Here is a 14,859-nt window from a genome sequence, read left to right on the forward strand (position 1 = left end):
TCAGGATCCTCTCTCTAGGGAGCACCTGTAGAAGGTCAGGATCCTCTCTCTATGGAACACCTGTAGAAGGTCAGGATCCTCTCTCTATGGTGCACCTGTAGAAGGTCAGGATCCTCTCTATGGTGCACCTGTAGAAGGTCAGGATGCTCTCTATGGTGCACCTGAAGAAGGTCAGGATGCTCTCTATGGTGAACCTGTAGAAGGTCAGGATGCTCTCTATGGTGCACCTGTAGAAGGTCAGGATCCTCTCTATGGTGCACCTGTAGAAGGTAAGGATCCTCTCTATGGTGCACCTGTAGAAGGTCAGGATGCTCTCTATGGTGCACCTGAAGAAGGTCAGGATCCTCTCTATGGAGCACCTGTAGAAGGTCAGGATCCTCTCTATGGAGCACCTGTAGAAGGTCAGGATCCTCTCTATGGAGCACCTGAAGAAGGTCAGGATGCTCTCTATGGTGCACCTCTAGAAGGTCAGGATCCTCTCTATGGTGCACTATGGTGCACCTGTAGAAGGTCAGGATCCTCTCTATGGTGCACCTGTAGAAGGTCAGGATGCTCTCTATGGTGCACCTGTAGAAGGTCAGGATCCTCTCTATGGTGCACCTGTAGAAGGTCAGGATCCTCTCTATGGTGCACTATGGTGTTCCTGTAGAAGGTCAGGATCCTCTCTATGGTGCACCTATAGAAGGTCAGGATGCTCTCTATGGTGCACCTGTAGAAGGTCAGGATCCTCTCTATGGTGCACCTGTAGAAGGTCAGGATCCTCTCTATGGAGCACCTGCAGAAGTTGCAGAGTATCCTGGAGTCCATGTTGAACCTCCTCAGCCTGCGGAGGAAGAAGAGCCGCTTTCGAGCTGGTGATGGTGTTAGTGTGATGAGTCAGGTCCTCAGTGATGAGTCCATGTCAGGTCCTCAGTGATGAGTCAGGTCCTCAGTGATGAGTCCATGTTAGGTCCTCAGTTTATGTGTCCATGTCAGGTCCTCAGTGATGAGTCCATGTCAGGTCCTCAGTGATGAGTCAGGTCCTCAGTGATGAGTCCATGTCAGGTCCTCAGTTTATGTGTCCATGTCAGGTCCTCAGTGATGAGTCCATGTCAGGTCCTCAGTGATGAGTCCATGTCAGGTCCTCAGTGATGAGTCCATGTCAGGTCCTCAGTGATGAGTCAGGTCCTCAGTGATGAGTCCATGTCAGGTCCTCAGTTTATGTGTCCATGTCAGGTCCTCAGTGATGAGTCCATGTCAGGTCCTCAGTGATGTGGACCCAGAGGAACCTGAAGCCGCTGACTCTCTCCACGTAGTCCCATTGATGGCGATGGGGGTGTGTCCCTCTCTCTGCTGCTTCCTGTAATCCACAATCAGCTCCTTGGTTTTGCTGACGTTGAGATGGTTGTTATCCTGGCACCAAGATGTCAGGTTTTCGACCTCCTCTCTGTACGCCGTCTCATTGCCGTCTGTGATCTGGCCGATGACGGTCGTGTCGACATCGGTTGTTGTTCATGTTGTTGGAGCTGTGTGGCCACGCAGTCGTGTGTGAACAGGGAGTAGAGGAGAGGGCTGAGTACGCAGCCGTGAGGGGCTCCGGTGTTGAGGATCAGGGTGGAGGATGTGATGTTTCCCACCCGAACTGCAGGGGTCCAGAGAGTCAGGGAGGGAGGAGGTGATGAATGTTTTGACTAACCGCTCAAAGCACTTCATGATGATGGAGGTGAGTACTACTGGGCGGTAGTCATTGAGGCTGGTGATTTTTGACTTTTTGGGGACAGGAACGATGGTGGATTGTTTGAAACATGTGGGGACTACAGACTGCAGCAGGGGCCTGTTGAAGATGTCTGTGAACACCTCTGCCAGCTGAACTACACACACCCTGAGAACACGGCCAGGGATGCCATCAGGTCCAGGAGCCTTGTGTGGGTTAACCCTTTTAAAGGATTTGCATACATATGCGCTGTATAAAACAAAAGGGCAGGGCTCCTGGTCCTTCTGTGCCTCCGCAGCCTGGCTGCTCTCAAATCGAGCATAAAAACAGTTAAGCTTATCTTGGAGAGACGCGCACTGACAGTCTCAGCACCACCCGCTGCTCCTTTGTAGTCAACCTGAAGTGTGAGGGTTTCATGTATTTTGTAAGATGTGATGTATGATCCAGCTGACTGTTTGTTTTGTCTTTGTAGTTGTGATGTGTTGTATGTTTTTTTGCTTGTATTGTACTACTGTAACAGGACACTGTCACCCATAAGCGCTTTATCAATGCGGTCAACATGTGTGTAAAAAATCTATAAATAAGGTTCACTAAAATCTTCACCATTGAAAATGCTTGTTGGATCAATCTTCACCTCACAGTTCCTCTGCAGTGCAGTCAGGTGGCCTTTAGGCTTGTTATTAGAAAACAAAAAATGTTTTTTATAATTAACTTTTCAGTTAGTATAAATTCACAGCTTCCATCTGAAGTCCCGCAGGTTTCTACAGAGAAAAGAGATGAGGTATTTCCAGCTCAGTGTGACGCCTCACACCTTCACTCTCAGAATATGTAGCACATGACCTTGGCTCAGGCGCTTTAATTCATTCTGCAGCAGTTTTGAGGGCAGCCCCGCAGGCGATGCTGCATCCCCCCCTCCCCTCCCCCCCACACAACCCCAGGCTATCTGTCTGACAGTCAGCAATTAGAACTTCAGCAGTAACTACCCCAGAGCCTCATTACCAGTTCATTAAATCTGGTCTATCAGGAATTATCAGGAGGAACACCGGAGGAGAGTGGCAGCAGAGCTTTCGTTCGAGTGATTCCCCAAACTTCTGATCATGCACCATCTCTGAGCCTTTATTCCCCATGCTGAATACTAACCACCTAAATATGAGATCTATGGGACACATGACTTCCCAGCATGACCAGGAAGCAAACAGAGACATGTTTCACAATCATAATATACAGTTTTTATTCCAAAGAGCAGCGTGTACCAGCGGAAGCTTATACACATTCAAATTCAAACAGCAAAAAGGTTAAAATCCTCCATAATTTAAATACACCTCGGAAAAATAACATCCATTTATTTATCCTTAAAACAGGTAATAAAAGCTACAAAATGACTAGAGATCTATGCACAGAAATAAAAAGATAGAAAAGTCAGAGTGGACTCCATCTGCTCCTCCTCTTCATCATGGCTGCACCTTCAGGTGAACTTATATGTGGGCCTGTCAAGGAAACTCACTGTGTCTTCTGAACGTGATGAAAAGGTGTCAGAAGAATGTCTTCATTCACAGTAAGGCAGGATTCTTCATATCACAAATATGCTGTCTACATCACTATATACTCAGTATATAGTACATGCGGGGGACATATTCAGGATCAAGTGGATCATTAGGAAGCATCATGTGACATGCAAACAGAATAAATCAAATGTCAATGGAAGTAACAATATTGACTAGTGTGTAATATGTGTAAATGTCATTCTGCAGGAAGTATTGTGGAGCTGCAGTGATCCAGATCCATATTCGACTAACGAAACAAAACATCTGTATTTGGTACAGATCCTCTTCAATCATAAGAATAACGGATCTGTCTGTCTGTGTGTGTGTGTGTGTGTGTGTGTGTGTGTGTGTGTGTGTGTGTGTGTGTGTGTGTGTGTGTGTGTGTGTGTGTGTGTGTGTGTGTGTGTGTGTGTGCTTCAGGGCTATAAAGGATATGAGTCGTAGTCCAGCTTCTGGGTAAGGACTCCGGTCAGGATGAACTCGGCGTTGTGGACGTCTGGAACAGAGACAGCCGAGACATAACTTCACACACAATGCTGCTGACCATGTGCTCTGCCAAACACTACCCCTCCTCACGCCATCACTACCAATGACAATATGTGTGTGAGCAGCTGTGCTTCTACTCCATGAAAGGCATAGTGGGCATGCTAGGGATGGGAATTTGAAAGCAAATGTATATTCAAATATTTCACCCCCGAAAAAACGGTTAACCGGTTAACCGAAATGTACATATCCTATAAAAAATCGTGAATTCTGTTCAGTCACAAAACATATTTTTTTTAACACTCATTGTTCATTAATGTAACTGCTACACTGATACACAGCTTAAAGGTCCCATCACATGCTTTTCCGGTTATTACGTGTCCCCTTGTGTGTTATGAAGGTTTTTCTGCATGTAAATGGTCTGCAGAGTCATAAACCATCAAAGTACACCCTATAGTGTAGAGAGTAAAACTCTAACACAGAAAATACCTGTCTATGCTGCCCCAGAACGCCTCGTTGGACATTTCTCTTTTTCAATTTTTTTCTTCCGGGAACTAGGGATGGGAATTTGAAAGCAAATGTACAGGACTGTCTCAGAAAATTAGAATATTGTGATAAAGTTCTTTATTTTCTGTAATGCAATTAAAAAAACAAAAATGTCATACATTCTGGATTCATTACAAATCAACTGAAATATTGCAAGCCTTTTATTATTTTAATATTGCTGATTATGGCATACAGCTTAAGAAAACTCAAAAATCCTATCTCAAAAAATTAGAATAGTTCCTCAGACCAAGTAAAAAAAAAAGATTTATAACAGCAAAACACAATCAAACATTTGAAAATGTCCATTAATGCACTCAGTACTTGGTTGGGAATCCTTTTGCACGGATTACTGCATCAATGCGGCGTGGCATGGAGGCAATCAGCCTGTGGCATTGCTGAGGTGTTATGGATGCCCAGGATGCTTCAATAGCGGCCTTTAGCTCATTAGCATTGTTGGGTCTGGTGTCTTTCAGCTTCTTCTTCACAATACCCCACATATTCTCTATGGGGTTCAGGTCAGGGGAATTTGCAGGCCAATCGAGGACAGTAATGCCATGGTCAGTACACCAGTTACTGGTGGTTTTGGCACTGTGGGCAGGTGCCAGATCATGCTGGAAAATGAATTCCTCATCTCCATAGAGCTTTTCAGCAGACGGAAGCATGTAGTGCTCTAAAATCTCTTGGTACACAGCTGCATTTACTCTGGGCTTGATGAAACACAGTGGACCAACACCAGCAGCTGACATGGCTCCCCAAACCATCGCTGACTGTGGGAACTTCACACTGGATTTCAAGCAACTTGGATTTTGCTCCTCTCCAGCCTTTCTCCAGACTCTGGCGCCTTGACTTCCAAATGAAATACAAAACTTGCTTTCGTCTGAAAAGAGGACTTTGGACCACTGTGCAACTGTCCAGTGCTTCTTTTCCTTAGCCCAAGTCAGACGCCTCTTCCGTTGTCTTGAGTTCAGAAGTGGCTTGACCATGGGAATACGGCTATTGTAGCCCATTTCCCGGACACGTCTGTGAACAGTGACTTTTGATACCTGGACTCCAGCTTCAGTCCACTGTCTTTGAAGCTCCCCCAAATTCTGGAAGCGACTCTTCTTCACAATGCTGTTAAGGCTGCGGTCATCTCTCTTGGTTGTGCAGCGTTTCCTGCCACATTTCCCCCTTCCAACAGACTTTTTGTGGATGTGCTTTGAAACTGCACTCTGTGAACAGCTTGCTCTTTGAGAAATTTCTTTTTGTGTCTTACCCTCCTGATGGAGGGTGTCAATGACGGTCCTCTGGACAGCAGTCAGATCAGCAGTCTTCCCCATACTTGTGATTTAGTTTACTGAACCAAGCTGAGTGTTTTTCAAGGCTCAGGAAACCCTTGCAGGTGTTTCGAGTTAATTAGACGATTCAAGTGATTCGTTGAACACCCTACTAGTATACTTTTTCATGATATTCTAATATTTAGAGATAGGATATTTGAGTTTTCTTAAGCTGTATGCCATAATCAGCAATATTAAAATAATAAAAGGCTTGCAATATTTCAGTTGATTTGTAATGAATCCAGAATGTATGACATTTTAGTTTTTTTAATTGCATTACAGAAAATAAAGAACTTTATCACAATATTCTAATTTTCTGAGACAGTCCTGTATATTCGAATATTCGACCCCCCAAAAAACGTTTAACCGGTTAACCGAAATGTACATATCCTATAAAAAAATAAATGTGACTAACCTGGTCGAAATATTTCCACACATTACTCCTTTTTGACGCCATGTCTGTTGTGTAGAACTCTTCTTAGAGTGTAAATAATTACCGGACTATGACTGGTAAAATATGTTGAATACCAGCAAAACTAAATCTCTCCTGTCAAAATGTCTATGCACTTTGCCGCCACACACGGTTGCCAAGCAGCGCTTATTGTTGTTTAGGCTGGCCACTCATGTGTCGCGAGTGTTGACAGGGGGCGGGGGAGCACGCTCATGAACTGTTAGCGCAGGAACCTCGCAACAGCTGCGGCCGCATTTGGGCATAAGATGAGGTTTGAGTCTGCGTGATCTGCGTGTAGGGAGGGGCAGCAGCCATATCATTAGCTAGAACTAGCTAGATCTGATGGATTTGGACATAAACGTGAGTGAAGTATAACCGGACGCGAGAGAGAGAGAGAGACCTGCAGCTCTGCCCGCTGTGAGGGACCGGTGAGCGGAGCAAAACACACCTTTAGACGTCACCTAACACATTTAGCTAGGGCACTGTCATTGAATTATTCAATTTGATAATATGTAATCAACTTAGGCATCACTCCCAAAAAATAAAATAATAATAAAAAAATTAATAACTCATATTCGAACACCTGAATAATTATTCGAATACCTGAATAATTTCGAATATTCCATTAATCGTTCCCATCCCTAGTGCATGTCCGGCATTACTTCCTCTTATATGCGCACTGCAAATACAAGTGCTCCTGCCGGTAACACTACTTAAGGCAGGGGTGTCAAACATGTACACATTTCAGAGAAGACATTACCTGCAGCTTTCACATCTTTGATGTATTTTGTATGTATACATTTGATAAATTAGCAAGGCAAGGGATAAGTTAATCTTCTTCTTTAATAGTTCCCACTTTCAGTGATGCAAACACAGGTATGGTGAAAAAAGAGAGAACTATTCGAAGCAGAAAAAAACAGTGTAATATACCGTCTGAAAAAGGCCTGTGCTATAATCCTTCAATTCACTGGCTATTCTTTATAATATACTCAGATCAGTAGGAGACAGAGATGTTAAGTTAGAAATCAAGGGTTTTTATTATTATTTACAGCAGGGGTGGGGAACCTTTTTCCTTTCAATTTTTACAACATCCTCCGAGGACGTACAAATTATTGAACTCAACCTCTGGTTAAAAAAATAAAATCACAGCCCATTGATTTGGCCTTTCTTTCATGTTGTGCAAAGAAAAAGCAACTTCTTAATCCAGATATTTTACCATGACTCACGGTTGTGGCATGACCACCAAAACAGAAAGATATGGACACAAGATGTGTGTAAATGTATTTAGTTTCCTATCCATGTGAACATGGGCATGCTCCCCCGGGAAGATTTTTTTTAAAATATTGAAGTTAAAAGCAACAATCTGGTGCACTTTGAGAGCAACATGAGGAGATCTATGGGTACATCTCAACACCCATTTGAAACAGAACTGAAAGCAGATTTTTCTTTTTGGATATTTTACAAATCACTCCCCTTTTAAACTGTATTTTTGTTTATTAATAACAAATTGGTTTTACTGTCATATAGTATTTTATACCTGTTTTTCATTTAGTCTCTAATGTCTCATTAATAACTATAATGATCATGTGTGCCTTAACCTCACTGAGCTGAGGTTATTTGAGCCTCTCAGGAGAGAGCTCTCTTCCACCTGGTTGTAGAAAAGCTCTTTAAATTCGTTAGCATAGCTAGCTAACCAGATGCTAATAACAACAGATCGCCACTGTGCTTACAACTAAAGACACAGCCACGCAAACCCTGCGGCATGTGTACGGCTCCTTATGGGTACTGTAATATTTGATGAGCTGGAGCGGCGTTCCAGTGCTCTCCGTCAGCAATCCTTTCAGACGAGACATATACCACGTGAAGACACGTTACGCTCGTGTTGTGTTCAAGGAACCTGTCCTCGGCCAGGAAAAACAGTCACTCGCTTGTTTAATTATTTTGCGATCTAGATTTCTTCTTATTATTTGAAGCGAGAAGTTGTCGGATGTATGGACTGACGGATTTTAAGACTGACGGACACCCCCCCCCCCCCACGAAAACTCTTCGGTTCTCCACGAATTACACAAGTCACCCAAATCAGCGTTAAAAAAGCGGGAGGCGCCGAAAAGCGACTAATTTGCATCACTGCACTTTAGCTTGTATGGTGGTGTGTCAGGATTACTGCACACAGGGTTCCTGCAGGTTTCGCCAACTCAAATGTAAGACCTTTTAAGACCTTTTTAAGGCCACTTTGAATAGAATTTAAGACCTATTTCACGGCAAGAAAGTATGAAGGAAAATTGCTAAGAAAAAAGAAATACTTCCCATAATTACTTACAAAGTAAATGTATTCATGTTCAACATAAGAACAATGACTGAACATAACAGCATAACAGTACAGAACTGTGTTAGACAAAAAGCGTGTGTGTGTCTCAGTGTGTGTGTGTGTGTCAATTAATCGTATTCTAATCGCAATTACGATTTTGGCCTGCCACAATTACGAAAACAACATAAGCGAAAACATTTTTATTTTAGTCTATTTTTATTTTATTTATCATATTTATATATGTTTAATAACTAGTGGAAGTGCGCTCCAAAATATTTGATGATCCTGTTTATTGGTATTTATTATTTTGATATTATTTATTTAAATATATCATTTATTTAATTTATTTTGTATTGGTTTTTCAGTTGAATTATACGTTCAGGGTAATCAACCGTCAAAGATACTGTTCAAATTATTATTTGTTTTAAAGTTCAATAAATTGACGTTTTCAAAGTCAATGAATAATCGTATTTAATAATCGTGATATTAATTATTGACCAAAAATAATCGTGATTATGATTTTTGCCATAATCGAGCAGCCCTAGTGTGTGTGTGTGTGTGTGTGTGTGTGTGTGTGTGTGTGTGTGTGTGTGTGTGTGTGTGTGTGTGTGTGTGTGTGTGTGTGTGTGTGTTTGTGTGTGTGTGTGTCTTACCAATGTTTTTCAAGAAGTACTCTCTACAGAGGTGCAGGTCGTTGTCGCAGGAGATTAAGATGATCTCTGGGAGGTTCTGAACAACACACCAACGTGGAGTTTGTGAATAAAAGAAGTCCAATAATCTTTATGAATAAAATGCTTATAACTATATTATTATATTCTACCTTATATGAAAATGAAATGCATTATCATGATTCCTTCATAACATCCCTACCACTCAGTGGCTGTAAGGACTTTCTATCATGTGATGAAAGTGTGTGAGCACCTTGTTCTGTTTGTGCTCCATGATCTTCCTGTAGGACGGCTGTTTGGCCAGCAGCTTCCCTCCTGCGCTCTCCAGGATGGGCTTCATGGTGCTGAGGCTGGGGCACATTCCCGGGGTGAGGTAGAAATACTTCCCCTGCACCCCCATCAGACAGACAGACACACTCATTAGAGGACAGGGACACACTCATTAGAACCAATCCATGCCCATCAAAGCATTCTCCACAGTATTTAAACTCTGGAGTAACCAGACCAATGGCAGACTTGTTGTCTCACCTTGAAGAGCGGTGCATTGTGGGCCCTCTTCAGTGAATCTTCCAGACTGAAGCCAAACAACACCTCTGCCTCTGCATCCCTCAGGGTGTAGCTATGCTCATCTTCAACACACACAAACTTGTTTTGTTAAATTGCATACATCCTTATTCTTTTCATTAAGAAAATGTGTAGCCTTAATGTAAAAACATACCCACAAACTTCTGGCTCCTCCAGCTCTCCTCCAGCCACTCGGGGCTGACGATGTGTTTCACCACAGACATGGCGCTGAGGAACTTGACGGTGCGAGTCACCTTACAGGCCACCAGGTGAGAGACCTTCTGACTGCCGTCTGCTACCTCCCCCCCTAAAGCATGTAACCTCTGCAGGGGGAAAGAAGACACACTGTTAGCAGTAGGAGACAGAGGAGCTAATGCTAAAAGGAAATATCACTTTCTTTTTGTTTATATTCCTATATCTGCCTCCCCTGTTTTTGTACAGCTTTTGGGTCGTGCATCCTGAGCCACCCCGTTACAGCTTTTGGGTCGTGCATCCTGACCCACCCCGTTACAGCTTTACCTTATTTTGCTTATTATGTTTAGGATACAGTTTGTTTAATGAAACCATTCAGTTGATGACTTTTACTTTACTTGTATATGAATTGTGACATATTAAACCCATATCATTTTGTTATAAAATCGGATCTGGATATTCTTATTTTTATAAAACAAGTGTCAATTGAGAGATGTGTGGATCAGAAAGATCGCACTCTCATTGGTTGAGGCTCAAGCTTTATCAGCAGGGAGAATTGAGTCTCCACTGACCGCACAATGTCTGACGGAGCTAGCTGGCTAGTGCTGCCATCCAGTGGAGACTCAGACAAAAGGTTTCCTCCCCTCTTACACACACACTGGGTGTTTCTCAATGTCGAGTAAGCTTGCTTGGTAGCACATGTCTTCCGAGCGTCTTGCTTCAGAAGCGAGGCAAGAATACTTCTTGGCATTCGGAAAACGAAGAGTGGAACAGGCGAGCAAGTGTGTAGGTGTGCGTCATATGAGAGGCCCCGCCTTACATTTCCCGCCAAAGATTTGGGGAAATTGGTCCGTGCGCAAAGCATTGTGGGGATTTTAAGACCACGGAGTCTACACATGTACAGCATCAGAATTTCTCGCTACGAAGTACGCCGGGCTCGGTAGAATTCCAAGTATGCTGGACATTGGAACAGTCCTTCGGCGGCACTCGATGACGTAGTATGCTGGAAATAGTGGCTCTGGAGCAGCTTTACTCGACATTGAGAAACACCCCGCGACCTACAACAGGCTCTAGATGTTTAACAGCAAACTATAAGGTCAGCATCTTGTCTGAAGGTCACTGTCTTTAAACAGCGGTGTGAAGTCTCATGCTTATTTAAATACATGTGGTTTGTGTGCGTGTGCTTGCATGTGTGTGTGTGTGTGTGTGTGTGTGTGTGTGTGTGTGTGTGTGTGTGTGTGTGTGTGTGTGTGTGTGTGTGTGTGTGTGTGTGTGTGTGTGTGTGTGTGTGTGTGTGTCAAGCCGACCTCACCTTTGTGTACTGCTGCACTTGTGCCGGCTCAAAGCCTGTGAACATGACTCGGGGAGTGGACTCTAGAGGAAGCTTCTTATTGGGCGACTGGATGTCTTCCAGCCTGAACACACACCATTGGACTTTTAGCCACAAAATGACACATCGTAACACGGTACTCTGCAAAGCTCCAACTGTGTGTGTGTGTGATACAGAGTGCACTGACCTGGCCTTCTTGTTGGTGGGCTGGCTGCTGGAATCGCTCATCTTCTGCTTGTGGAGCAGCTGCAGGCTCTACACAGCACACATCAGGACAGAACCACACTCAGATGAGCCAACATACACACTCAAACAAGCAGAGCAGCATCTACCATCCACTGTTTGCTCGTTTCTTTCTGTGCTGACATCTTTCACATTGAGATAAATGTGAAACACTACACAGGGTTCTTACACCTTTTCCAAAGTCAAATTCAAGCACTTTTCAAGCATTTTCAAGGTGCATTTTCAAGCTTTTCAAGCAGCGTACAGCTGTTGTAAATTACATATTTATATGCACATACTTATACTCAAATGATTATTTCCCTACCTCACATTAAATCAGATGTTCTTTATGCTATAAACAACCAAATGTGTGTTTCGTAATAGCATTCTACATAAGGATGACGAATTAAAGATAAGAAAACAAAGTTTAATATTGTAAAATGAGTGACCCATATCATATATAGTAGACTGGGCATCCAATATAACCTGGCTGAGCCAATATAAAACAATCAGCCAACTAACTTTTCAATAAATTCTTCATTAACACTTTTAACATTTTTGAGGTCCTTTTAGGGTGGCAGTAAACATACGGCTCTCCAAGGTTAGGACAAAACCATTGAAACACAAAGCTGATATAAAAAAAAGCGTGTGCAGAGATCCTCTTTCTTTGTAAGAGTTTTGGAGGTTTCCAGGGAATTTTTTTCAGAAAATGAAACTTTTATTGCCAAAATCTCCCGATGAATATATGTTTGAAGCTTGTAAAGGGAAGATGACTGCTCTCCCTCGCACTAATGCTTTTACGTAGCGATGCTCCCCCCTCCCTCCCGCTGACATTATGAATGTATGGCGTATAGTAATCATAGATAACACGGCAGGGTCCGTTACAGTTTGTTTTCATCTGATTTCAAATAAACAAAGTCTTGGCTTTCAGAATATTAAACTTGTTTCGGCAAATTCAGATGATAAATACAACTTTGAAGCTTGTAACGGCATAATTACAAGCGGAGAACGGAGTAACTTTACATCAAAGCAGGCATAACAACAGCCGGTGTTTCTCGTGAGTGTTTTCCCCGTAAAAAATAACACAATACACACAAACGCAAAAATACACAAACACACACACACACACACACACTCACGAGCTTCCCCCAGACCAGTAATACAAACGAAAATATGTTTCCTCCGTTAGAAAGCTAGGAATATCCTCTTTCCAACAGTGTATAACTCAAAATGTGTCTTCGGGTCAATGTGACTGATTTCGATGGAGCAAGTTTAGGCACGAAAAATACTACCAGTAGAAATACATTGCTTTTATGTGCTTCATCCTCTGAAAACCACAGGATGGCGACAGTCGCACATACTGACATAGGTACGCCCCTTTTTATTATTGTCACCTGCATAAGCAATTATCCCACATCGAGTTCGCTAACGTTACTAGCTTAAACAAACGTAACATGCAACGTTAGCCTAATCCAAAATGCTCTACTACGGCTTACCTTTCATATTGCTCGTCAGCGCAGACTCTCCCATCGCGAATAATTGAAATTCTTTGTGGCAAACTGTGCAGAAGGCGAATCGTTGGGTTGATCCTCGTTTTAGCCACAGCTTGTATTTATTTTCGGATAGCCAACGCTCGTTAAAACAGCAACCTCCTGGCATACTGTCATTCTCTCATTAGAATGCCCAGGTCACACAAAAATAAAACACTCGCAGGTCGCGCGCATAGCGTGGGAAGGCCGGAGCGGAGCTGTTTTACGTAGAAGCGAAGCAACTAAGCTCGCTCCGACTTCTTTATGTTCTTTTAATCTAAAAAGCGAACTATTGTAAAAGTAAAGCATTTACAATTTCAAGCACTTTATCTCAAATCCAAGCACCATTCCCAAAATTGAAGCACTTTTCAAGTCATGAAAACACCTCGTAAAAATTCAAGCATTTTCAAGGATTTCAAGCACCCGTACGAACCCTGACTACAGAGCATTGCATCACATCAAAGAAGTAGGCAACAGTGTAAAACACGTCATCATAGACTTGCAATTAATAAAGGGTCAATAGAATGATTTAGGGTAGCATTACAAAAAATCATTCTAATGTCGTTGAACTTGATAAAAGCCATTTTATTTTGTATTTTTCTTTGAATTATTCTCCAAAAGCCCAGCCAGCCTGATTTGACTGTAAGGCTGCTCCTGTGTGAGTCAATGTGCAGCAACAAGGCAAACACACAGAGTAAAATCGTCAGACTCACCGCCACAGCCTCAGGAGACACTTTGATTGGCGCTCTCCAGGCGCCTGCAGAGGGAAACACAGAGGTCAATGCAGGTCATAATCTTTCCTGAGATAGAATATTCACAAAATGTAGACATACATACATTTTACTGCAAGTCCATACACTTTAAAAGCACCGATTACAGGGCTGATCCACAAGGAGCAGTGCTGTTATTGAAGGAACACACTCCAACAGAGGAGTGTGTGTGATAACTGCTGCCTCGCTTATTGTAAGATGACCCAGATATTATCTTTAAGGAGTGTGAAATAAGGCTTGCAGGATTTGTGAAGAAAAAAAGTATTCGCTCCATGACTAACGGCATTGGAGGGATTAAACAACATAAACGATTCTTATTCTTATTATGATTGAAGATGATCTGTAACAAATATTGATGTTTTATTTAGTCACGAGAATATGATTTGTAAACGGATCACTGCTTTCTGCAGAATGACATTTACACATATTCTGCCTGTGAGGAATATTGCTCTTCCTGGCATTTGGATATTGTACTAGTCCATATTGTGATTTCCATTGACATTTGATAGTGTGATCCTTTCTGAGTCTCACAATTAGTTTTAGATTTTTGGGGTCAAGATTTGTCTTTTAATTCAAAATGAATCCCGCTCCTGCTGTGTGCTAATAAAGACGTTGAGGCATACTATGGCATGAAATCAGGGTTAAGTGTGCAAAAGATTATGGCGTGTTTCAACAACAAAAATATATATTGAAATAATAAAACACACCCAAGCTAACCCTAGAACAAAGGTAACATTAATAAATGCAAGCCTTTTATGGGTGGATTTCTGAATTCTCAGTGACTAAATAAATAAAATAGGTAGGTCCAGGCTAGCTCACAAAAATGCTTGACATTGATGTTACTTTGACTAGGTGACCTTTCTGTTTTTTTATTTCCCTATTATTTGACCATTTGACAATTTCTCCATTAAAATAACACTCATTATCCAAGATAAAACGTGTGTGTGTGTGTGTGTGTGTGTGTGTGTGTGTGTGTGTGTGTGTGTGTGTGTGTGTGTGTGTGTGTGTGTATGACTGTATCCATTTACTCACCCAGCAGGTTCTGGACCAGGTGTGTGTTGGGCACCAGGGGCTCGGGGTGTGTGTACATGCAGTATCTGCTGTGCTGGACCTGCCGCAGGGCTTCAAAGTTGCCAAGCAGGATGTCACACAGCCACTGCGCGTTCACACACGGGATCTTCCACTCCTTAGCCTTCTCATATTTCAGCCCACTGGGTCTGAGGAGAGATCAGCAAGATGACCA

The 14,859-nt window shown here is 42.6% G+C and overlaps 1 protein-coding gene across 2 annotated transcripts in view; it reads right to left on the reverse strand.

Moving 5' to 3' along the window:
• Nucleotides 1-2,899: 2,899 nt before the first annotated feature.
• The window catches only part of paxip1 (PAX interacting (with transcription-activation domain) protein 1), a 45,915-nt gene continuing 33,955 nt past the window's right edge, over nt 2,900-14,859 (reverse strand). For both annotated transcript variants that reach the window (XM_079648831.1, XM_079648832.1), the window contains 10 exons: nt 14,649-14,833; nt 13,560-13,603; nt 11,283-11,350; nt 11,078-11,180; nt 9,728-9,896; nt 9,538-9,638; nt 9,263-9,397; nt 8,995-9,070; nt 3,669-3,733; nt 2,900-3,170 (listed from right to left, as the gene is read on the reverse strand). In XM_079648831.1, coding sequence (XP_079504957.1) covers nt 3,159-3,170; nt 3,669-3,733; nt 8,995-9,070; nt 9,263-9,397; nt 9,538-9,638; nt 9,728-9,896; nt 11,078-11,180; nt 11,283-11,350; nt 13,560-13,603; nt 14,649-14,833 — 958 coding nt within the window. In that variant the 3' untranslated portion in view covers nt 2,900-3,158. The remainder of the gene's footprint in view (nt 3,171-3,668; nt 3,734-8,994; nt 9,071-9,262; nt 9,398-9,537; nt 9,639-9,727; nt 9,897-11,077; nt 11,181-11,282; nt 11,351-13,559; nt 13,604-14,648; nt 14,834-14,859) is intronic.

The sequence above is a fragment of the Notothenia rossii genome, assembly GCF_949606895.1.
Source record: "Notothenia rossii genome assembly, chromosome: 9".
NCBI lineage: Eukaryota > Metazoa > Chordata > Actinopteri > Perciformes > Nototheniidae > Notothenia > Notothenia rossii.